At 39.5% G+C, this 26,849-nt stretch overlaps 1 protein-coding gene across 1 annotated transcript in view; it reads right to left on the bottom strand.

The window, feature by feature from the left end:
- ANO6 (anoctamin 6) overlaps window positions 1–26,843 on the bottom strand; it is a 68,927-nt gene extending 42,084 nt beyond the window's left edge. Inside the window, exons 1-2 of the mRNA XM_015628061.1 lie at window positions 26,721–26,843; window positions 2,031–2,107 (exon numbers count right to left, since the gene is read on the bottom strand). Coding sequence (XP_015483547.1) covers window positions 2,031–2,107; window positions 26,721–26,802 — 159 coding nt within the window. The 5' untranslated portion in view covers window positions 26,803–26,843. The remainder of the gene's footprint in view (window positions 1–2,030; window positions 2,108–26,720) is intronic.
- Window positions 26,844–26,849: the final 6 nt, after the last annotated feature.

Here is a 26,849-nt window from a genome sequence, read left to right as displayed (position 1 = left end):
CTTTTTCTTTTTCTTTTTCTTTTTCTTTTTCTTTTTCTTTTTCTTTTTCTTTTTCTTTTTCTTTTTCTTTTTCTTTTTCTTTTTCTTTTTCTTTCCTTTTCTTGTTACACCTCATCTAAGTAGCACAAATGCTTAAAATAGGGATTTCCTTCTGACTATGCCTTTGGTATTCTCCTTATAGAATCTCAGTGTTCTGCAAATGTTGTAAAACTTAATTTTAAAAGATTCCCCAGGACAGGAGGTAACAGTATAACTCTGATTTTAATGGTCATCACATAAGGCATCTAAACATTTATGCCAGAATCTGTTCACCTTCTCCTAAATTTGGAGTCAAGCTTTATACAGCAGGACAGTGACACCTTTCCAGAGAGCTCAGCAATTCTCTCCCTTCAAAGAGCAATACACTCAATCCCAGGTCCATATGTCACTCTTGCAAATGCAGACAGGGCCATGGATGTTCTCCTTGGCACACAGGAAAAAGAAAAGCTGGCTGCAGCTTTACAGGTCTTGCACAAAAATCTTATAGCTTAGTCCAACTATCCAGGACCAAGCTCAGTTTTTCTAATGGTAAGAGCCTTTCATTCCTTCTCTGCAATTTCCTGCCACATTTAAAGCTTTCTGAAGTACCACAAAAAATATCCCCACAGATTTTTGGTTTATTGGAGATAATTGTCCTAATCATGTGCCAAATGAGGTAGGGATCTTGTGGCAAACTCAGCATATGACCCTGTAATTAGAAGAAGCACCATAAGAAGAACAGGACTGCTTCTATTAGCCAATAATTTATTTAGTTTTGGCTCCTCAGAAGAACTCGCAAAATCAAATCAAATTTCCAGAATACTTCCGGTTGGAACACATGATCTAAGTTTAGACAAAAGGCATTTCCCTTTAGTACTTCCCTTCTATTCAACCATTTCAGGTTGGGCTTCCTCTTCAGTTTCTATTTCTAGCTACAATTAGCCCTAATTCATTTAGCAGCAGATCTCAGTTTTATCTTTCTGTTTCCTCCAACTGAAATAGCCAGTGATCAACAAGGAGGACTTGACACAGAAGGAGGAGTGCAGAGATGCTGCTAAAACTGAGAAGAAACTACAATTGCTTGTAAACTTGAGTAACCAAAAATAAAGATTGATTTTGAGTCTCAAATTTCAATTTCAGTAGAAATAGAAATAAATTCCACCGAGACTGTTTAGAGGAGACTGTTCCAACCACAAGGTATATGACATTCCAGCTGTTATGATGCTATTTCACTTCATAAAAATATGTAAAAAAAGTATCAATGAACCACAAGGAGACTCTTAAGAAGGATTTTTATAACATCCAAGTCTAGGAAGCAATTGGGAAATGGAAGTTCTTCAAAAATGTTTAAACAGCTTAAAATGAACAGCTTGCTGCAAAACACAGGGTCAAGGGAGGTGAGGGTGTCCACCTCCCATAAGGAAACTCATTTCCAGTTACTTTGGATATTGGTTTCCTGTGAGATCTGAGGCAGGGCTTCTTGAGCTAGAGAATGCAGCCTGTTAGCTGCAGAAAATCTTAGGTGAGCTGGGAACCTTGAACTTTGAATAAAGGGAATGGACATCTCTAGATCTTTTTCTTGTCAGTTCAGTCTGGAGTAAGGAATTTCTTGGTGTCTCCAAGCTCTCTTGGAGCTTTCTTGGGTATGTGTGTTTATATGTAGGGTGTGTTCAGAACTATTTATTCTTGTATATACACACAGAAATCCCAGACATTTGTGAACAGAATTACATAGAGGGAGGAGGTGTATGTGGATATATCAGTTTATAGTGAGCTTATTTTGGTCACCTGTAATTGAGTCCAGCGCCTGTGGCAGGCTGTACTTTCAGGCACTGAGTCAATTACTTCAGGTACCTTTAGGGAAATGGGGATAACAGCAACTCAGATGTAATCACAAAGGGGAACTGCATGTGATGAAAATGCAAAGGAATGCCAGTCTTCTGGAGCAACTACTGGACTGTTGCATCACTACAAGAGAAAATTTTACAGGTGGTCAGTTACACAATACTCACCCATTCAGGAGTATGAAGGGTTTGCTGCTCTGGCACAGTTCCGTAAGTGGGAATAATCACCCGGTTCAGTTCCAAGACTGAAATGAAACATAAAAAATGAAAATGCTTTAGCATTTTTTGTGGTATGGGTTTATAGTTTAATTTTTTTTTTCTATTAATGCCTTGTGGAGAAGCCAGCTCATTGCACTTATTTAATGTTTCAGAAATGGAACGATTCCGTGTTGCACTTCAGTTACAATCAGCAGGTGACAAGAGAGTGAAACACCAGGATGACAAGGTAATGCTAGGAGAACATTTTGACAGTAATGTATCCCTACAGAGATGCAAGCAGCATCCCTTTACTAGTATTTTACTAGTTATTTAGTGTTTCAGAAACTCTATGGACATTGTAGCAGAAGTTTATTTTTCAATGAATAAGGGTACCAGAAATAGCTCCAGCTGTGCAAATAACCCTGGCTCATGCTGGTTGTACTTGTTAGGCAAGAACAAATAACAGTAGCAAAGAATTCATCACAAGGCTTGGAATGGGTGTTATACAGGCTGTGCTACTCTAACATTCACTCAATAACACATAACCTAAAAACACACCTACAACTCCAGTGTGTATTGATGCCTCAGCTACTCCTCACCTGTTTCATCAAGACCTGTTAAAAACAAACAACCTGGACACTGAATTGGTTTCCTGAGAATAAAACAAAAACTAAAAATAACTTGTCAAATGTGCTACTGCATGAAGCCATTATCAAGCACACTGGAAATACTGGCTACCAAATCAAGCACCAGATAACACACAAATTCATCCTAATAAAGCTACTGGAAATAAGTTACAGAAGCTCTACAATTACTGCGAGGTTTTTGCAAGGTTTTGTTTCTTCACAACTATTTTTGTGTCTTAAGGAGAAGTCAGATATCATCCTGAGGCTGAAGATAACATCATGAAGCTGAAGGGATCAGGCTGCTTCCTGCCTGTGCATGGCAGGCAGATGGATCCCATCTGTTATTTTTAGATCCTTAAAGCTGAGACGTATCTTAGTTAAGTCTGTCCTGCATTGAAGCAGGGTCATGGATAACACAGGTTATCCTAAATGCCAGTGTTGTCTGGAAAGGATAGGCTGAACCTAGAAGATTTCCAAACTCTAAAATAATTAACCTATAGTACTTTTAATAGTAGCTCAACACCCATTAGATACAAAGCCAGGAAGAACACAACTGATATGCCTGGTTATGTTTTGATTTAGTTTAGCTTGTTTGTTTGGTTTTGGGTTTTTTTTGGATTAAAACCTTCATTGCTAAATGGCCAAATTTTCAAGACATACCAGCTGAAAATATGTCAAAACACTAGGAGCACAACAAGATTACAAAACCACAGTCTCTCTCATGGCCTCATGGCCTCCAAGCAGAAAATTCTTGTTTAAATACTCTTTCATAGAGTTTGGTAGGGACTTAGTTGCAGGTGTTCTCAGTTTCCAGATCTCTGCTCTGGTGATAGTAAATGCTCCAGGAAGAAGACAAAAGCAAGTGCATGAATCTTTTCTGAAATATTAGAGCCACAACCTAAAGGTCTGCCCAGCTGAATAAGCAAGGTCTGTGAGTTCTTAACAACATTAAGATCTTCAGAAAAATTTCCCAGAATTTAAAAAAAATAGATGGAAAATGTGGACTAGTGCAGCATTCAAACATCACATGGTAAGACAATAACATGAGGACTCAGAAAACACCTCTCAGCAGCTACTGAAAAATTGCTGAACATATCCATCATTATGGTTAAATGGATTCAGTTTAGACTAGGGTGAGAAGAGGAAATGTATATTCTCAATGTCAGTGTAATGGACATCTCCCTGCATTTCTTTATTCTCTGTGTGGACACAAAGATATCCAGATACAAAGTATTTCTGAAAACCCACAGGAGTAGGAATGTTTCCACCCACATGTAATGGGCAGAGGGAAGCAGAAATATAAGCATCTCACTTTGAAATAGAAACAGTTTCTCTGAAACTCTGTATGCCATTACACAAAACATGCAGGTATGGACAGATGTGAAGACTCTCAGCCACTGAACTTCAGAATCAGGAGTTAAAGTGGCCTTTTTGTTAAGTAACCACACCCCCATCATCAGTCCTGTCTAAAAAACCCTTCAGACAGAACTGAAGGTGGAAACCCAACATTCACAGGAAGAGGAATTCCAATTCTCCCAAATCCTGATGGATCTGGAGCTGGTGAGAAATATCCTTGTGAAATTTTTAAGTGAGTACAATTTGCTTCTGCATCAGGGTGTCTGTCCAGAATACCTTCCTCCTGATACAGTGAATGCCATGGAAGCTTTATAATTGTGTCTATATTTAATATCTTAATACATTTGTACTTGAAATAATGCTCCAGAGAGACCCTGGCTCATTGTCCCTATGGAAGAACTTATGTAAAAGGGACCCGCCACTCTCACCTCTTATGAGACAATAGCAAATAACTTCTCTCAAGTTAATTACAGATTAATGTTCATGTGAATGCAAAATTACAAAGCCTTGACACTACCTGAATGGGTACTTAGATAAGATTTGCTGTAACAATGGTTTACAAGGGCAGCTGTGCCAATTTGTGCAGTGTTTATCTGGAAGAGACCGTTCTAGTCTCTCTCTCAGAAATACAAAAACAGTACTGCAAAAACTCAGCTTTGCCAGAAAAAGCTGCACCCACACAAGGTGCTTTTTATACCCCCCAAATAATTTAATTTATTTCTCCTGCTTCCCTTCCAGCATTATCATAAAGTCAGTTTTGAGTATGGAGGGAAAAAAAAATAAAAAAATTGCAGCATAAGAGTTTGGTGTTAGACACTAAGAAAAACCTCCTAAGAGTAAGAACAGTAGGAGAGAGGGCCTGGGAAGGCAGGTCCTGCAAGGTCTTTAACATCAGAGATGATTTAGTAGAGATGAATTAAATATCCTGGAACAATTTAGGCTATGTTGAATCTGGCATCAACTTTAGGAGGCTGGCTGAGTGGAGCTTTTGAGGTCCTTCCCCAGACCCAGTTTCCTTTAAGTCTGGTCATAGTGTTCTCATAGTTATGTCTAAAGGCCACTATGCTGAGAGTTCATATTAAATAAAATAGTTCTGCTTACTCATATCTTCTTCAGAAATGTTATCACTCCTGTTAATAGTTGAGTCATAGTACACCAAGGCTAGATGCTTGTGTTCTGTCATCCAAGTGAAGCAAAAGAGGTGCAAGTGTACAAAGAAATCTACTGCCTTTGTGCCAGAACACTCTGATTTTAATTGATAGATACATCAAATCCTGTCTTCAAGCAATCCAGGCATTTTGTCAGAACACTTAACCTAATATCTTTCTGTTGTAGTCATAGTTCTGAGTGTCTGCTCAATGATACCAGTTGGTATTTAGTATAGTCCTCTCAAAAGATGCTGTTGTAAAAATTTTTAGTACTGCAAATATGCAAACTATTTTACAAGAACATTTTGGTGGTATTTGAGCTGCCAATATATCAGTGGTATTTCCAGCTGCCTGGAGACTGTTCTTCAATGCAGGACACTGAACTGAGCTGTCAGAACCTCACACCTTCCTTCAAATATGCTTATGCAGAAGTACAAAGTCCATGTTAATCCAACAATACTTCTTTATAACCTATGTTTATCCCATTCTTTTGTCCAGGCCATGGGAGATGAATCCTGCTGTTTATTCTAACGGTGATTTTTTAAATGAGTTTTCTCTACAACTTTGCTTTCTCACAGGTGAGCCAGAATTCCTGATTGGATTGAATAAAGACCCAAAAAATTCCTTGACAGCCAATGCAAAATGCCCAGTCTTTTAATTAGTTAATTGATATTGACAATGGATAGTTTTGTAAGTTCAGTGATTTCTCATTGCATAATTCAAATTTAAAGACTTTAATGAACATTACTGCTAGCAATCTCTACCTATTGCTTTAGGTGAGAGGCTATGATAAACATAGAAGCTGCTCTTCCTTTTTCAGAAATATAAAGAAGAATTAAACATAAAGAATTAAACCTTTCCTTGGGTGTCTTTTCATTATCTGAATAGTGAAATAATGGAAGCTGTCCAAAGCACATGCAGTAGAGATGAAACAGGTTTTTTCAATCTGTAATTTAAAGAGGACTGGGAAAAAAAAAAAAAAAAGCAGTATCCAGAACTGAAAAATGATGTTGTCCAAAAACATTAAAAAAACCCCACAAAAATGTTGGATAAACTGATGTTTGAAAAGACCACTGGGCTTGGCTTTGTAACAAGGACATTGTCAAACATGCCTGAAGATGCCAATCTTGTGACAAAGAAATTGTCACATGCATTTTTGATCATTGATTTCCTCTTAAATGAAAATAGTCAGAGGTGCAAAAGAGCCTCAGCACTCTTTTGGCTTGTAAATCACCTGCATTAACCCAAATTAATAGGCACCAAATTATTCTGAGAAGTCAAGAAGATTTTACAATGCTAAACTCATAGTACCTGGTATTGAACAAGCCTGTGAGGCATTGTTAAGGACAAGATCTAAGCCCTGGCTCAGAACATGGTACCTCATGAGCAACCAAGAATGCAAAGCCAGGAAGTGACATCTGGAATCCCCAGGCTTTGCTGCTTTGCTATGGAGATCACATCTCTTGTAAGAGTTCTGTGAGGGTGCTGACTGTCTCTCACAGAACTTTTAAACAGTCTAAGTCCCAAATCCTCTTCTTAAAGGGAGAAAAATAAGTTAATAGAACACTGTGATCTCCTAGGTACAAGACTGATGTGCTCAAGAACATCTGCTCAGCCTCTCCGTGGGACCTGCCTGCAGCAGAGAGTTCCTGCTGCCCAAAGAGGGAAGTTTACAGCATGGTTACAGAAAAGGTGATGTTGCAGAGCAGAATCTGGCTGCACACAGAGCACAGCAGGTGAGAGGCAGGGCAGGAATGGGCACTTACTGAGGGACAACACTGAGTAGATGATATTTTGAACCCCCATTCAAGCTTCCTCACAGCCCTGTCCTCACACAGCCGTGCCTGAGGCAACAACATTCACTGCACACAGAAATGTGCCAACAGTATGTACACAATTAGACATGCTCAGGTTGTTTAGGCCTCAAATAGATTGCAAAGAAAATCAGTATAATAACAAAATATGTCACTGAGTGGAAAATATCAGGAAATATTTACATGAAATTTTTATCTGAATTGACACATTTCCTGCCTGATGTGTCTGACAGCACTGTCACCACATTAGACAAGAAAAAGAAGTGATTAGTAAAATCTATGTGTTCTAACAAAAATGGAAAGATCATATGATGTTTGCCACAGTGAGGCTCAAAGAACTGGATGGAGTCAGATCGTTCCCATCTGTTGGGATAAACAAGAAGATCCAAAGACTGTGGTCTTTGTGTAGATGCTCGTTTTTTTCTGACTAGTGGTTCTCTGGGCTATGGTATTTTGTCCATGCATGTAAGAGAGAAGACATTATAAAATTATCAATGGTTTCACCTCATTTCACCAAATACTATTGGCTTGCATTAAGTAGCATCCATTCTGATAAAATCTCTGATTAGAATGTGTATAAATTAGTTTTATTTCATACCTGTAGACCTCACTGAAGAATGATTTGATGATTTCTTAGAAAGAAATTATTCAACAATAAATTGAAAATCAAGCTACTAAACCCCATATTCTTCATTTCAGAAAAATGACGTATTTGAAGAGAAATTGAATTATTTTTATATCAAACCATGCTTTATAACTTATCATTTAGAGGTAATAAATCTACACAACTGCCTTCCATGTGAAAGTCTTGTTCTCTTCTTAGGGTAACCTGCAGTCTTACAGCACGTGAGAAACATGGTGACAATCAGTAAAGATAAAACGTAGTAATGCCAAAATGGCTTTCCAGCTGTCAATAAATTACATACTTTGTGCACTCACATAGTGCAGATCTGTGGGTACCATCAACCCAAAAACCTATTCTATGCCACATAATAAGGAAAACATTGATTTTAATTTCAGAAGCCCAAGGAAACCTAATTAGGAAGCTATAGATGCTGCTGGAGCACAAAGGAAGTGAAATGGATGTCTTGGAAGTTTATTCTTTCTTGCTTGAAAGACTGTTCTTTCCATTAACTTATCTTCTTTTACAGACTGTGCAAACAAAGAACGGGAACATGTGGAATAACTTTAAAAAATAAATGCTTTTTCATGGCTAACCCTAAACAGGAAAATATTCAGTTGGGTATATAATAGAGGGCGTTGCAAGTCTGAGTGAGGGTAGTTCACTAAAAAAAATAAATAACAGGCAGTTATAAAAACAAGAAATTTGACTTTGTGGAAATGATTCTGCTGATAGCAGTGCCTAGATATATAAGAGACACTGAATTGGAATGTTTTGGGGGCTCAGTAATTGCAAAACAGTTCTTATGTGTTCAGAACTCAAAGAGGGCCAATTGCCCAAACCCCGTGGCAAAAAATCCTAAAACATTTCAGTAAGACCTGGACTAGCCCCAACCTCGGTTTCAAAAACAAAACACTGGGCTAATGATGTTTTAGTTACAATTCTGTGATTTCAGAGTAATTTGCTGAAAAGCCAATGTTGGCTCCTGTTTCTCACTGCTGCAGCGCATGCCAGAACCAACCTGGCTTCATCCAGTGTCCACATCCAACTCTAGCTGACTGTAAATCACTGCAGAAATTCAGTTGCTAATTAGGATATTCCAAATGCTCTTTCTCAAGCTGAACAGTTTACCCACGTTCAGCTGAAATGGCTGTCAGAAAGAATTATTTTGGCTATCATCTGTCAATAGACAACTTAAACATAAACAACTCTTGGTTTTAGAATGTATTAACACGTCTACCTGCTATTACTTCAAACAATATTTGGTATGCTTTTCTGTTGTAAACTGATTGTATGCATGGTAAACACATGGCTTGCTTTGTCAAATTACAAAGTAATGGAATAAGGTGATTGAGTCCACAGGCTTCAGACTGATACTTTTCAGGCATTAATCTCAGGTTGGAATATGGGCTTGAATAATTTTCTCTTCTCCACATATGTCTTTTTATAATCTAGTAAGTAGCTTAAGCATATTAAAATAATGCAGCAAACAAGCCTTCTTAAATTTTTCAATTAAGGGCTGCTTTGCTTTAATTATATATGAAATCAGGTAGAAAACTACTGTAATGTTGACCTCTAAATGAGCCTGCTTCACGATTGATTCTGTCATACTCCTAAAAAACAGAGACATACATACATGCATATGTATTTTATTTCTTTCATTTTTAGCAATAATGAAAACATTTTAATTCCTGCTGTCAAAAATGCAAGCTCTTAGTTTCTAGAGTTAAGGAATGACCTCAGTCACACTAAGAACATAAGACATAAGGGATCAGCTGGGTCACTGAATCCAGTGCCAGCTTACAGACAACTTTGACTTTTAGCTTTGTTAGAAAGCTCTGAAAGAAAAACTTATTTACTTGGAATAGTCTGTTCTAGTCTGAAAAAGGGATCAAGAAGAACAGGCTGCATTTTTTTCCTGTTGCAGTAAATAAAATCCAGGTTGCAAAGGATGAGATAGACTAATTTTAAGAAGCCAAAGGGCATTAGGACAGATTAGCAGAACATAGTAGGCATATAATGTTACAGATAAATTCTTGCTGATGTATTCAAAAGTGTCCAAGCAGATTGAGAGTTTTTATACCAGAATATATCAACCATAGCATATGGCCCTTAGTGACCTGAATGAATAAATTAATTTAATTAATACATACCCCAGTTTCATTACTATAGTTAATGCTTCCCTTGCTTAATAAATTATTTTAAATGCAAAATATTTCATAAATACACTTTAAAAAAAAGTACTCAGCATGTTTAAGTCAACTAATAAATATGTTTTCCTCTATGGTATATTAACGCTACTTACAAGATCCATCTATATACAAGTTCAGAGTAAATAGAAATTATCTAGAAGAATAGAAAGAAATTATTCAACAACAAATATAAAATCAAAGAATGTGTGCATTGAGCTATATACTTGCTGAAATTAATGTGTGTCTATGGAATTAAAGAGATGTAGTCCCCTAAAACAGGACTTGGGAGTTACCAAATCATTCAGTTCCGTAAGTGCAAACTGAAGTCATGACTTTGCAACTGTTGGCTGACAGGAATTTCTTGCCTTGCTGTCAGGCACTGTGGGTATATCCCTGGGGGTTGCCAGTGTCTGGACTGGGTATAGCCCCTGTGGTGCCCTCAGAAATGTCATTATGCAGTAGAACATGAGGGGTTTACTGTCTTAGCTGTTTTACCAATCAACAAGAAAAGCTTCTTTCTCTCAGAAAGCCTTTAAAATAAAAATTCAGGTTACTACATATTATAACCCGTAAATCAAATCAGTAACTGCAATCATTCCTCTTTGGTTAATATGGCTCTAATGGTAGAAACTAGCTTCCAGGGTTCTTCTGAAAAAGAAATTTATAGAGAGATGTGACAAGTAAGCAGATCAATAAGACTTCAAACACAAACTCATGAACACTGAAATAGACTGTCATTGCAGATCCTCATTTTAAAGACACAAATGAAAGGACTGGATCCTGGTTTTTCTGTTTCAGAATTTTTTGTGACTACAGAAAAGGTACACAGTTATACCACTTGATCTAGCACAGGAGATGTTGGCAGATTTTAAGACAAAGGAAATATTTTTTCAGTATAAACCCTGAACTGTTATTCTTTTTTCTTCAGGACCCTACCTTCTTTTGTATACAAGATGGGGCTGCAGTGACGATGACTCCAGGTTTGGCTAAGTAAAACCTGTCTGTCTATAGCTGTAACTTATTTTTGAAAAAGACAGATAGTATAGAGGGCTGTGGGAAGATTGAAAGGAAGAAAGATTATCTGTTTGTCAAATAATTTGCCTACAGCCTCAGGGAAGTGGCCTGTGTCCAGCTTCAGGCTCTAATACATGTAGTGCTGAGCAAGCTGCTGGAAGGTTTGGCCCAGCTTTTCCCAGCAGAGTTTTTAAGCTAACTTCCCAGGGTGCTACTGCCAGGGAGCTCAGCACTCCTACAGCACAGCTGGGCATTTCTCACTAGGAGAGACCATTTACAACAGCATGTAGTGACAAGACAAGGGGGAATGGCTTCAAAATGAAAGAGTATGTTTAGATCACATACTAGAAAAAAATCCTCTACTGTGAAGGTGGTGAGGCACTGGAGCAGGTTCCCCATTTTAGCTGTGGATGTCCCATCCCTGGTTGTGTCTGAGACCAAGCTGGATGGAGCTCTGATTGACCTGGTCCAGTGGAAGATGTCCCTGTCCATGGCAGAGGGGTTTAAACAAGATGATCTTTAAGGTTCCTTCCAGCCCAAACTGTTCTATGATGATTCTATGATGAATTATGATATGGTTTTTGTAGTAGCAAAATTGGAAAATGTTCTTGTTTCTGAAAAATGTGTCCCAAAGCTTTTGTCATTGGTGAGCAACTTTTAGACAACTTAGTAAGAAAAGCAGAGAGTTTATCAACTATAAACGCAGAATGGGATTAAGATCTGACTGTACAAAAGTGGTTGAAAATTACTTATTTTCTTGTGGCCATGCAGAAGATGCATTCCTGCCATTGCAATTGCACTGGATTCCTGCCAGTGCAATTTGGATATCCCTTTCAGCATCTTTTGTTTGCACAACCCATTCAGAAGTGTTTTACCTTCCCCATGTCTTAGTAATCACTTTAGCAGCCAGCATTCCTACGAAAAGGGCCTGGGTCCCTAAAAAAAGGAGTTAGGCAACCTGGCACTCACATGCCTGTTGGATATAGTGATTAGATGTAGTTAAAGCACCATAGAAACACAGAAGACAAAAGGAATGAAAATGTTCTATGCAATGCTTAGATAATTTGAGTTAAACAAGACCTGGAACCATGCTGTTTAGAAGGAAGATAAAAAGAAATCTGCAATTACTACCAGTTTACTGGACACTTTTGAATGAGGCAGTGTACTTTCGAGGAAAAAAAGAACAATGATTGTGTACATAAACACTGTAACTTGCATTTAAACAAATGGCAGGGAAACTTGAAGTTGCCTGGGCAATACTAATGCTGACACTGCCTAACTTCTAAGTGCTTGACTTCATAACCTTAGTGTTAACATTTTTTGTCATAATATATTATTAGCTACAACCAATTAGGGATGCTATGGCTCCTTCTGGTAACTAGTAAAATTTGCATTTAAATACGGAGAAAGATTACTGCTTGCTATACTGTATTATTTAATTATACAGTCAGTTTAGAACTGAAATTATATCTGAAGCATTTGAGTGATTCCCTTGGGCAGAAATGATGTAACAATTATTACTGCAATTGGCATGAGGAAACTTTGCTGAAAGTCTAGAATTTCACCTAATCAGGCAATTTGATTAGTAGTCCATGTGTAGCAGCACTCTGCTGCTGCAGAGTAATCTCAAAATGCACTGCAAGAAAAGTAATCATAGTAACTGTAGACACTTTTTCTCATGGATCAAATTTATTATGTTTAAAAAGTCAGCTCAGAATAATGTAATTAGTGTAAATTCAGTACCATGATGGTAAAAACCACAACTGACCTGTGTGGTTGTTTTAGCTTATTACAATCACTATGAATAAAAATTCTGGTTTTTTTCAGTGCTCACCATGGGACAGTGAGAGCTTTTTGACTGCTTGATGTACAACAATGCTAATAAAGTATCAGGTGTCTTAAGATTTGTGCTTATAAGCAACCTATATAGAAGGATTGTTTCCTGGGTAAAGTCATGCTTCAGATTTCAGTACAGTCACCCACCACCATTGTGAACAAGTCTTTCAGAGTAGGACCAGCAGGACAGCTTTAGACCCAGAAGAGTAAGCACATGATGGTCTGGCATAAAGTGCCATTTCTAGATTTCTCTAGCAATTGCTGCCCTTTCATAGAAGATTGGCCATCCCAGATTGAGTAAATTCTCTCTAAGAACTTATCAGTAAAAAAATACCTGTGAATTTAAAAGTACAAGTCTCCTTTTTCTGGGCACAGAGAATAAAAATAAAAATAATAAAAATACCTGTATTTTGATAGTGTATCTCAGGAGGGAGCTAACAGAACTCAGGACTATACTGTAATGATCCTGATGAAAAATGACTAGCATTGAATCTTAGATACCATCAGCTATAACAAAGCCAAGCAGCAGGAATAATAAGGAGGAAGAAGCCAAACCCTTGCTTTCCTTCTGTCTCACCTACACCACAGTGTAATTCCATTAAATCTTAAAAAAAGCCCACAGAACAGGAATTGCGAGCTTTGTTTTGCAAAGCATGGAAAGACATTTTACTTTGGTGTCTGTAAAGAATCCTGCTAAACTGTTTTATGATGTTATGAACATACCAGATGGCAGTAACACAGGAATAACCACAGGGTTTGCTCATTTTGTACAACATTATAGATCTCCATGACAGTACAGCCAGTGCTGAGAGACCTAGTGATAGCCCTCTTCACAAACTCATTTCCACTGATGTTCTAATCCATTTCTTCAAAACTGTGGAAGTGAGAAAATGTAAAAAATCAGTTTTCCAATGAAATAAAACCAAACACCAACCAGCAGCTTCTAGAGAGCTGTTTCTCATTTAAGCTAAGCTAAGCATGCTTACGCATCTCATTATAACAGTAGGGAAAATGCAAGTGTGATGGGCTGTTAGTCATTATCCCTTGATATCAGTATGCTGAGATTTGTTCTGTTTTTGAAGAGGAGGCCAGAGTGGCTTTACTGCAGATTCCATTTTTTTGTGTCAAAGGTAAGAAGAACGACATTTTGAAATGTGTGAATCCAGCTCATAGACTCAACCCTACCTTCAAGATTAGAAGGTACCAGCAAGGTCATCCAGTCTGATCCCTGAACACAAACCAGAGGATTTTACCTCCAGATTTTCATCTAGTTTAATATCTGCAAACTGGAGAAATACAGACACATGAAATCATGGAATGATTCTATTCCTGTTTGCTCCGGGCTGGCACTTCAGCTGTGCAGTTTGGGCCTGAAGAGTATCCTGTGACACCTGTGAGTGACATTTCTCTCCTGCGTGAGCCAGATCTGTTCATATGGACTCAAACTCAGCATTCTGAAAGTCAAGAGAATGACTGGCCCTAAAGGCGACACAGGAAAACAGCAAAGAAAATAGTGATGGATATGGAAAATAACTGGAAGACTCATCATGAAGGCAAACAGGATTTCTCTAATGTTTATTTTTGCATGCAAGGTGCTCCTGAGGAACATTCTGATGAGACAAATGGTTAATGGTTTGTTTGGTGAACTACACACAGTGAGAGATGCAGAAGCTCTTCTGATGGACACATTTGATCTTAGAGCACAGGATAAACATCTATCCCTAATGCATTTAATTAAACTCTCCTCCATTCTGAGGAAACAGATTAAAAAAAAGCAAGGATACACCAAACAGCAACTGATAAATGGAGTATTATTATTTATGCTTTCATCATGGATAACTTTGGAAAATAAACAACTGAAAAAAAAAACCCCACACCGAAAAACACCTACTGAACAGCTACACCCAGGTTCTGGGAACTAAGATTGCAACATTTACACACTTAAGTAACTGCATGGACACTACTGGATCCACTTATCTCAAAACAAGCATTCTCATGTTTGTGTTCTCATGTTTGGCTTGTAATCCTTCCCTACATGGACTGGAACATAGAAAGGAGCAGCAGCCTGCTCCCCTAGTTTATGCTGCTGTGTGAGAGCTATAGGAGCAGGTGATGCTGTAGAAATCAGTACTCCTACCACAGCCTGAGACAAGTACATGAAATGGTGGCAACATCTCAGAAGGCTGAGTCCAAACTTGAGCCCAAACTCCATAAAATATCATTGGTTTTATGTTTTCTTTCCCCGAGTAATTTCAGAGGAGTTAGTGAGATCTGACCTAAATCAGCTCTGTTAGAACACAGTACTGCTGATATTTTAAGTAGAAAGGATGAAACCAAGAGGCAGCACAAGCTGTTTATTATAATAATTTTTGTGTGAACACTCCTTGCCCTGCCTAGGTGTCATGCATGTTCAGAACCTGGCCTGATAAACATGCACATACTCTGAAGGCTGACTTGCCGTAGGACAGCACTTTGGAGGGCACTCTAGAGTTAGTCCTCTGGTCAAAAGTCTTACAAGCTCCCTTTATTTACCTCCTCCAGTGTTGAGGGTCCCTGAGGGCCTTCTGGAAATGGAAGGTGTTTTCTTTATTGCTTAAAATAATGTGATTTATTTTTGTTTGTTTGTTTTTTAATCCCAGATCAAGTAAAATAAAACAGCTGTCCTGAAACAGGAATTATAAAGAAGACAAGCTACTTCTGCTTTTGTCATGAGACAAATTTGCCAAGATAAATCTCAACCATACTGTAAAAATTACTATCCCTTTACAGAGGGAACTAGCAAACCATGTGTTTTACAGGAGAACAGCCCATGCACAGCAGTTGCCCCAAGCTCCAAAGATAGGGTTTTTAGCAGCCAAGCTGATCCCTTGGTGTTCCTCACCAGTGCCAAATCTCCAGGCAGCAGCTATGGAGCCTTTTCCTTGGGAGCTGACATGATTAGCCCAATTGTAATTGCAGATGGCTGTTTGGTCAGCCTTCAATGCCTATGGATCAATGAGCTATCTAATTAGAAATCTTTGGATATATTTATAAAATTATACCCACTGCTATTAAATTTACATGTCTCAAAGGAGATATATTTGAATTTCTGTAATGAGATTCTCAGCATGTTTGCTTTAAAGTATTTCCCACACTCAGATGTTAGTGTGTTTACAGAAGGGTCTCAAAAAGATACTTTTAATTACTTTAAAAACAGTAAAAATATTAAGTTTAAAGTCAAAACCTAGAGGCACTTTTTAACTTGTGTTAAAAGACTGCAAAGACTGCCTGCAGACGTTCTTGGTGTTGGATCCAGAGTTTAGAAACCAACCGTACTTTTGTTTCCCAATCTGGAAATACTTTGTAGTTTTAGCAATTAAAGAACTATTCGGATCTTATTGTAGTGACCAGTAACAGGATGCAAGGGAATAGACTGAAATTGTGCCAGGGGAGGTTTAGGGTGGATATTAGAAAAAGGTTCTTCACCCAGAGGGTGGTTGGGCACTGGAATAGTATTGACTGGCAGGGAAGCAGTCACAGCACCAAGGCTTGCAGAGTCCATTTCAACAATGGTCTCAGGCATATAGTGTGATTCTTGGGGCTGTCCTGTGCTGGGCTAAGGGCTGGACTCAATAATCCTTGTGGGTCCTTTCCATCCAGCTTAATATGTAAACGCCAATAAATTTACAAAAACATCTAAAGCTCTGCTTAGCTGAACTGCAATGTCCTTGAAGCTTTCTCTCTCCTCACTTGGTTATCAGCAAGGAACAAGTCAAAAATATAGTCCAGCATTGGCTCTTCTATTCTTCAGGTCATATTTTTTTAAAATTTATTACATGTTTAAGTCTTACCAAATATTGTAGGATCAATTTCTGGGTTGTATCTTAAGCATTGCCACAAGTTTATAGATTAAATTGTGCTTTAGTGCAAAATTCCTTCTTGTATTTTATAGACAGCAGAATAATTAAATGAATTTAATTATTTTTCCTAGAATAAATCAGTATATATGGAGATGATGAAGGATTTAATAGAGATATTCCCTCCACTAGGGACTAATTCTGCTTTTTTTACATTGTTTACAAAAATGATGCTATTCCCACTCTAGTCAAAGGGACTGATCACAAGGGTAAAGTGTGCTTTGCTTGACCTCATCCCTGTTCATTAATCCCTATAAAAACTCCATTAGACTACTTAAAGAAAAAAACACACAGAAAAAGAACACCAATAATCTTACTAATATTGCCCATAAACTAATAAAACTCTCTGGCACTGCTACAGCCCTCTGGATTATCATCTCAGCCTTCTTATTATTGCTAACTGCAGTGCCAAACCTACAGCAGCGGAATTTTTTTTTGCAAATAACTAATAGTATAAAGACAGCATTATTTTTTTTCTGCTGGAAAAATTACCAATGAACACATTGCAATTTTTACTGTATATTAAAAATAAGCATGAAAATGCCACAAATGAATTATTGCAATTCACTGCACCCATAGGTATATTAGAACTTTCTGTAGTTTATTTTCCTCATGAACTCAGCTTTATGCCACCACTTGATGACTGCCTGACCAGATAAATAGGTGAGCAGAATTACAGAATTACAGAATTAATCATAGAATCACAGAATGGCTTGGGTTGGAAGGAACCTTAAAGTTCATCTAGTTCCCAACCCCCCTGCCATGGACAGGGACACATTCCAGTGGACAGGTTGCTCAAAGTTCCATCCAGCCTGGCCTTGAACACTCCCAGGCATGTGGCATTCACAACTCCTCCAGGGAAGTTGTTCCAGTGCCTCACCACCCCACAGTAAACAATTGCTTCTCAATAGCTGCACTGGCCAGCCCTCCCCTTGTGAATACTGTCATGAGTTCTTCCTCTTTCACTTTTAATTGCTTTCCTTCTTAGTCTGTACCCAGAACTCGACATGTATGCCTTCACTTCCATTTCCTTACCCTTTTCATTAGGTCAACACTTATAATTTTATGAGAACCTTCAGTGAAGACCCTGGCTTGTGCTACGTGAGTCTCTCCACTGATCTAATCTCAGGTCTGGTGCTTATCTCAGGCTTTCTTGAATGACAGGAAGAGACCACAGCTTCTCCACAGGCTGTTTGGTCATGGCTCTTAACCCCTCCACACCGTTGGATTACTAATATCAGTTTCCAGCATCTTTAGCAGGGTTGCTAAACCAGCAATATTTTGTAATCACTTCTCATACTTTCCAACCTGATCTGCAACCCAGATGACATTTTTCAGTTACTATTCCTCCCACAAAGGAAGGAAAGAATCCACAATATTTCACCCACTGAAAAGTCACTAATCTCATCCCCTTCTCCTGACAAGTCCATCAGTATCGCCACGCCATAGGAGGTGCAGGGTGTCTCAACACAAGCACCTCTTGCTCCACTCTTCCTAGAGAGTGAAGAAACTTTATCTGACTGTAATTTCCCAAAATGGTAATGATTGAGGGACAGGTCACGGGTCTTTGCTGCAGCCATGGAAAAAGAACTAAGAGCTTTCAGTCTGAAGAGAAGGCCCTGGAGTAACCTTATTGTGTCATTTCAGGACTAATTGGGGCCCATAAGAAAGATGGTGGCAGGTTTTTCAGTAGGGCCTTTGAGACAGGACAAGGGGTGATGGTTTTAGGCTAAAAGAGGATAGACTCAGTCTACTTATGAGGAACAAGTTTTTAACAATGAGGTTGGTGGCACACTGGAACTGGTTGCCCAGACAAGTGGTCGATGCCCTCCCCCATCTCTGGAAACATTAAAGGCCAGACTAGATGGGGCCCTGAGCAACTCAATCTAGTTGAAGATGGGGGCTCATGGCAGCAGGGTTGGACTAGATGGCCTTTAGTGGCCCTTCTAACCCAAACCACTCTGTGATTCTGTGATCTATCTACACCCATGCTGGAACCCTCAGGACAGACACACACCAAGGGCACTCAAGTTTTCCAGGCATTTAGCCTGCTGCACCAGCTGGTCTCAAACAGCACTGAACACAAAAGAGGTAGTAGCTGTTTTCTACAGCAGAACACTGCTGTGCAGCTCATTCTGACGACTGTAATGTAAGCAGTCTCCTATGCAAATATTTAATGTCCCATGATAAATCATATCTAAAAAATGCTGGAGAACCTGACTAACCAGATTAATGGGGCCAGATGAAATCCATCTACAAAGAAATGAAAGTAAGGGAAATGGTAAAAGCAAAGCAAAATCTGCTGTTGGTGGCAGTTCTTACAAAATTTTAATTTTCTGTTGTGTCTAAATAATGTTGATGAATAGTGGTTTAGTTGGAAATTATTTAATGTAAAAAGTAAATTGAAGGTCTTTTACACAACATTTTGAAACTAAGCTGCTGTTTCTACCACATGAGTCACAAAAACAATTAAAAGAATGTTTATGGTCCAGCAGACTTCTAACTACACTTCTTAAGTTTAGTTTGCAGTTTAATATTTTTTTTTAATTTTCCAATTTGAATCTGGCACTCATTATGGATGCTTCAGAAGCTCACTTCTCAGGTCCATGCAGGGAACCATGCCTACATACCTACTGCTGTTATCAAATACTTGAGAATGGGGTAGGTAAGAAGAGAGTAATTCCATTGAATTAAGCAAAAATATATTTCAGATGTCTGTATATTCCCTTGGGATACAATCAAGACACTCTTCTGTCACAAAGCCTTCAGAGAGATGTGGGATGCCCGAGTAAATTGTGAGGGGTGGAAAAGACAAAAGATCTATGCTCAAACAGTTGCATTCTTAGACTGACTACCAAACACAATCTATTGTTTGGTGACAGTGCGCATGACTGCCGGTTTTCATTTACCACCGACAGCAGCAATAAGAAGATAAAGTGCACAGTGTCCTTCTCTGCAGCTTTGCATTCCTACCACCCTGACACTGAGACTTCCCAATGAAAGGTAAGGCCACAATGCCAAGGAGTGGCCTTAGGCTGCTCCTGTGGGGTGCTTGTGGGTGGGAATACTTCTTTTGGTAGCCAAACCAGTTTGTGCTGCTTCATATGTTTGTGACATTACAGCCTCCAGTTTTCATTTCATCTTCCAGATCCATCAGACTGGAAGCAGAACACTGCTTGGACAAGCAATATCCAAGGAATATCCAAACAGTCTCACCTCACAGCCAATGCAACACGGGAACATACTCTCTTCAGAGGTAAGACTGTTCCACCTACACTCACACTAAGCCTGACCTTGAATCAAAACCCTAAAAATTGCAAGTGATATTAGATCCATGCCCTAGTGAATATTTTTATATTTCATATTAAAACATATATATCAAATATCAGTTTAATAATATCTATTTTGTACAGCAATATTTCAGACTGTACGATAGGCCCATGCCAAACACGTGCACTGTAGCACTAGTGACAGTCCACTAAAAGCCAAAAAAACCTGATTTTTTTCTGTTCATTGGGATACAGAGCTCAGTACTTGCATAATATTTCTCCCCTCACCTTTGTTTCCTCAATATAAGAACAGCACACAAACCAATCCATGGCATCTACTTCAGAGCTTTCCTCCTTGACATTCACAGTCTGTTAAATAAATGACCTTATTAAACACGCAGCTGCAGCAGTTCCATATGCTTAAGGCCTAAAGCACCTTTTCAAAAGGTTTTCTCATGTCAAGCACACGATATTTAGTTTCATTATTTGTGCATTACGCAAAAAGCACAGCAATCAGTAACCCCTTTTCCTGGCTATATCAGATAATCCCAAACATAGGCTAATGCCACTTTATTTGACTTTTTTTAGGGTGTACAAGGCAATTTAATTTATGCCATGTAAAACAAAAGCACCCTTGTGTTCGGTTCTTTTTTTTTAAAATCACAGCAGAGAACACCCATTTTAGTATCCAGATACCCCTCGGGTACATGTCTATTGGCAAACCAGACCTTAAGTGCACAGCATGCCACCCATCATTTCCAAGGAACTGGCAGGTATGAGGAAACAGTAGGATGAGGTGATTTAAATGGTAACTTTAATTGAATGACATAAATGATAACAACTTTATGGAAACAGAAAGCTGGGAGGAGTGGCTGACACCCAGAGGGCTGTGCAGCCCTGCAGAAGGAACTCAGCAAGTTGGAGAGATGGGTAGAGAGGAACTGTCTGAAACTCAGCAAAGGCAAATGCAGGATCCTGCACCTGGGGAAAAATTACCCTCTGCACCAGGACAGCTTCAGGGTTCAGCTGCTAGGAAGCAGCCCTGTGGAGAAGGACCTGGGGATCCTGGTGGACAAGAAGCTGTCCATGAGCCAGCAGTGCCCTGTGGCCAGGAAGGCCAGTGGGATCTTGGGCTGCATTAGGAAGAGCATTGCCAGCAGGGCACAGGAGGTGATCCTGCCCCTCCACTCAGCCCTGGGGAGGCACATCTGGAGTGCTGTGTCCAGTTCTGGGCTCCTGAGTGCAAGAGAGACATGGAGCTCCTGGAGTGGGTCCCACAGAGGGTGACAGAGATGATCAGGGGAATGGAGCATCTCACTTATGGGGAAAGGCTGAGGGAGCAGTGCCTGTTCAGCCTCCAGAAGAGATGACTGAGGGGTGACCACACCAATGTTTATCAGTAGCTGAAGGGAAGGTGTCAAGAGGATGGAGTCAGGCTCTGCTTGGCGGTTCCAAGCAATAGGACAAGAAGCAATGGGCAGAATCTGATGCACAGGGAGTTCCACCTGAACACAAGGAAGAACTTCTTTACTGTGCAAGTGACCATGCTCTGGAACAGATTGCCCAGAGAAGTTGTGGAGTCTCCCTCATTGGAGAAACTCAAGAACCATCTGGATAAAATCTTATGCAATGTGCTCTAGGATGACCCTGCTTGAGCAGCGAGGTTGGATCAATGACCCACCATGGTCCTTTCCAATCTTGCTCGTTACATGATTTTGAGAATTTCCCAGGCATGTAGTAACAGATCTTATCAGTAAATATTCTCTAATTACTCTTGAAAGGTCCTTTTGTGTGGAAACACGACATCTGTTACAGCATGTGTATATCTTCCCTTCCACGTCTCTGATCTCTTCAAATTCAAGTTATCTATCTGCATTTTCATATACTGCACAATCAGCTGGTAATAGGACAGTTTTTTATAGCTTTTGATTGCATTACATTTAGTTACTCTAACTTTAGGGAACTGCTGGAGTTCTGTACCATGTAATAAAACTCTAGCTTTTTCCTACACATTGAATTTAATGAGTTTTCTTTTTTACAAATGGCAATGCTTGAAAAGTCATTTAAAAAAAATCTTAAATTGTTGAGCATAAAAGTGTAGAGTATTCTTCCTCTTAAAGGAACCCATGGGTTGTGTAAATACAGGTAAAAATGCAGGGAATAACTTGTGATAAATATCTGCCATAAAATCTATTACTTAATAACCAGGAAAAGAAACAAAACTACTACTATTAAAGTTGTGCAATTTGCACAAGCTAATACAGTGGCAGATAAGTCCTCTTAGTTTGTAGACTTACCTGTAAAGTGCACTCATATGTTCAGTACAGCTGAATTCAAAATACAGGAACAAATAATACTTTCAAAGTACAGGACGTTTTTCATGGACAACTGTGAATTCAGGCATGGTAAAAGCCCTTTTTAAATAGATTAAAATTGGGATATATATGAAGGTTGTATAAGTTTCCTGAATTCCTGCCTAATTCTCTGATCTCCTCCAGAATTTATGAATTATAAATAGCTGCAAACTGGTAATTATATTGCAATTAAATATTTACATTCTTACCATTTGGTTTTTAGGAGTTTTGCAGAAAAATCATTAAATCAGCATTAAAAAGTGATTGGTATCAGCAGTGTACTTTCAAATGGAACCACACTTGGTGACAAAGTTGATGTCATTGTGTGGCCTGGATTCTGTGAAAATGAAGTGGCAGAAATTCAGGAGATAAAAATACTGAAGTTTGAAGAGGAAAAAAAAAATGTAGGTAAACCACCAGTGTAACAGATATAAGAGAAAGGACATGAAGGCATGAACAGTAGTTTAGATGTTGAGCAGTGTAACAGGCCAGTGTTTCCTGGACCTGTGCAAGTCCCAGCTCACCAGGAAGAGTCTTGCTGCCCCAACAGTAACTCAGAACAAATGAGACCATGTGTCTACATTCCTGCTTGTTTCTGCAATGGAATGTAAATGAGATGTACACACATGAAAACAGTGTCACAAACAGAACACAGGGAGCAGAAATTCTTGATTCTCAGCTCATCAGACAGCTTATTGCCATCTTCAGGAGAATGGAGAACTGCAATGTGCCCCAACCATTTTTAAGTTGATTCCAAGTATGAGAAGCAAAAGAGAAGAAAACCTGGTGTGAAAAGACACCACTGGGGCAGTTTTACTCACTACTGTAGGTAGACTGAAAAGGAAAAAAGCATCCTTTCAGAAACAGAACTACTTTTTTAAAAGAATCTTCTTATAAAGTCTTGCATGTTAAAAAAAAAATTAGATCTGGCCCCTTTGAAATTTTCCAAACATGGGGATTATACTTAATAAATTGCAGGACTAAGCCATACTTCCAAAAAAACAGAATTTAAATGTTTAGGCTTTCCTTTAGAAGACTTCTGTAGAGAAATGCCCATTTCACAGAATCAGGAAAGCAAATTTGGAGGACAGTTTGGAGTAATTTGAAGGACACTGTTGGTATGGTATGTGTACATACTGGAGTACAGTATATGATATCAATAATTGTAGCGTCATACAAGAAACATCAAGTTATCAAAGCTATTGAAAAGGAAAAAAATAAAAGCTTTGGGCAGGCAGCATGACTAAATGAAGTATATGCCATGAGGAAACAAGCAGAGAAATAACTGAGCAAAAGTAGAGGGGTGAAGAATAGCTATGCCTACTCTACACCATTTGGATTACAACATCACCCCTCAGGGCAGGGATCCAGTTGTACAATGGGCTGAACAAAACTGGTTGTCTTAGGCTATGACTCCACAATTAATGTTGCTTGAATTAACCAGTACTTTCATACATTTTTATTGTATTTGCTAAAAATGTGTCCTGAACAACAGCATGAAAGCATTTTTAGAAGGAACTGAAATTCTCCCTGAATCTTCATCAGCACATTGTGTGAGAAGGAAAAGGCTGACAAATTAACATCCTTTTCTTAGTCATCTATAAAGCATGGTCTGGTCATTATTGCAGCAGTTATCAAAAGATAACAGGACGTAGGCACAAAGAGCAAATAGGATATATACTTGAGGAAAAGCAAGACCACAAAGAATAAGCAAGTTGCTAACATATCCCTATGAAGACAAAAGTATTTCTTGTCAGATGGGTAGTCAGGATGGATGCCTCTGGATATTGTCTGCATAAGTTAATTCTTCTGGAAATCATACTCAAATATTCCTCAAATCCTCAAACACAAGCAAACCAATTTGGATATGGTGTGAAGTTTGCACAGGGGAAAGAATAAATTTTTGATTTATGGAAAAAAAAAGATGTCACTGATGTAACAATCCTCTTGAAAACAGGCTGAGACCAAATGAAAATGTTGCCCATCTTGTTTAAGCCTTGGGAAAAAAAAGTCTCAACTTGCCAAAAAGTCTAACCTTAGGACGACTTTCTTCCCTAAGCATAAGTCTGACCCAAACAATTACTTTCAAAGTTCTGTACAACAGGCAGAGCAGCTCTGGTACCTCCCTGTGGACTGGGATTTGAGTACAGCACTTTCTCTGGACGCCTGCCTAATACTGCTTCTGACATGAGCAGTTTGCTAGTCATCAGCATGGATAACCAAAACCAGCTGTATGCCAAAATGAGACAGATGTGCCATGTGCCATGACTACAAACTTCCATATTCCATAATAATGCTTTTATGATGAGCTATAAACACTTTGGATGAATCTTGAATAGAACTGGAAAGAAATCCTGCTTACTTCCTGAACCAGGAATGGTGTCCTTGTGAAAAATGCAGATGCAAGTGGTACAATAAAACTGGAGGTAAATGGATGATTTACATGTTTTTCAGACTCATAATATAGTTCTCCTGTAATTATACCTAATACAAAAACCTTAAGACAGTTACACATGCAAGGCAGAGTAGCAAATGTGACAAAGCCAGGTGCTGTGTAAGAGGCTTTGCGTAACAACTCATGAAATCATCACTGCACAATTTTTAGGCAATTTTGCCACATAGCATCAGTAGTTCCAAACTGTTGTATGCTGTATATGAAGCTCATGATTTGCTGGCTCTGAGAACTGAACTATCCCCAAGCTGGATAAAGAGTTATGAGTAGGAAAAAAATCAGTTGTTCTCTGGGGTGAAGAATGGAAAAGACAGCTGTTGATTAATACACTGCAGTGCTGATCCACCCCTTAAATTCAGGGGTGGAATCAAACAATACCTTTGCCTCACTTCATATGGAAAATTGAATTTGTCTTTGGACTATTACTGTACGTCAAGGGAAACTCCCATCTGAAACAAAGGCTAATAAAGTTGGAGGAAAAACATTCCCTGATTTCCACAGACATTGGGTGAGGCTCAAACTTTATACACTTTTGGAGTGAGCTAACTGAATAAATGTGGCAGGCTGTATTTACCATTATTAAGGATTAGTATTTGGAGGCCATGAGAGTATCAGAGAGAGTTAATGTCACTGAAATTTTTTACAAATGCATAAATTCAGAACAAATATTAAAAAAATCATCAAAAATACATGCTTTTCAGTGAAAACATTCACAACCTTTTGAACAGATAATGAATGGAAGCCCTTTTTATTTGTTAAAATTTATACACAGATTCAGATTCTACCTGCCTGTCTAACTGACTTTTGCCTGCATTTATTATTTGTTGTTAGATTTATTTTAACAAGTTAACTAGAAATAAAAGGCTTTAGAATATCTTGGCTACTGCAGCTGAAAAACAACTTCTGAACTGAAGTAAATCTGTGTCCTTTCAATGAAATGAACAGGCCCCTTCAGTCCGAACCAGCTGAGAAACAGCCCCTTTTGGGCTGTTTTCTGAAAATACTTTAATAGAATTCATTCCCACCATAAATACAATGTCATTGTCCTGGGCTACTGGCATCGGAACAAGACTAACATACACTTTGAATTTCAAACTCTCTGTCCATTTTAATGTCTGCTTTTCTGGCAGACACAATACGCCTTTTTTTCCCCCCTGCAGTAAAATTGCTATCTTTCTTTGCTTTGCCAATTTTCCACTTTCATTTTACTTTGTTTTGTTGGTTTCTTTGTTCTGGGGAGAGGAAGTGGTGTCACTGAAGGACAGGTTTAGATTAGATATTAGGAAAAAATTCCTTAGTGTGAAGATGGTGAGGCACTGGAAGAGAGTGCCCAGAGAACTTGTGGATGCCTCATCCCTGATTGTGTTTAAGGCCAGCTAGGATGGCGCTATGAGCAACCTGGTCTGCTGGAAGGTGTCCCTGCCCATGGCAGGTGTGCTGGAACTGGATGATCTTCAAGGTCTCCATGCCAAGCCGTTCTGTGATTACCCTTCTCTTCAGCTCGGTGTGAAGCCAAGGCACACCAGTCAGGCGGGAGAAAAGGGATGCTGCGAGCGCCGCGGCGAGCGGAGGCGATCGCACGTTTGTGTTTTCCTAAGGACCAAAGCACCGGGGCTTGTGCCTGTGCTGGGAGATCACTGCCACACCAAAGGTCTCCGGCATCGCGCTCACTGCAAAGTGCTGCTTCTGTCCCCCCATCACGCGTTAACCTCTCGTCAGAAGGAAAGGAACAGGCAAAGTTTTCGGTGCTTCTCGCCCACTGAGCCTTGCCGATGCTACGGAAGCAGGACCGTCGCCACGGCGCTCCATAAGGCAACCACGCCTGGCACACACCAGCCGGCACGGACAAAGACATCCCGTATTTTCCGCGGAAAAATCCTCGGCACTTTTAGCGGAAGGAGCTGAGCGGGCTCCCTGTCTGCCGGTCTGTCCCGGCCGCGGCCCGGGCCGGCGCTGCCAGGTGCGCTCCCGCCCGCCGCACCGGCCCCACCAGGGACTGCCCCGGGCTGTAGCCGAGCCACAGCCGCCGGGGCCGAGCCCGCTGTCCAGGGGGAGCCTCCCAGCGCCAGCCCCCTACTCACCGATCTCCCCATCATCATCTTCTTCCTCCTCCTCCTCCTCCCCCTCCAGATCCAGCAGCACATCTTGGTTCTCCACACTCATCTTGCCGAAGTTGCGGTGCCCCGCGCCCGCTCCCCCTGCCGCCGGGG

Source organism: Parus major, chromosome 1A (assembly GCF_001522545.3).
Source record: "Parus major isolate Abel chromosome 1A, Parus_major1.1, whole genome shotgun sequence".
NCBI lineage: Eukaryota > Metazoa > Chordata > Aves > Passeriformes > Paridae > Parus > Parus major.
This window is presented reverse-complemented; position numbering and strand designations above follow the sequence as displayed.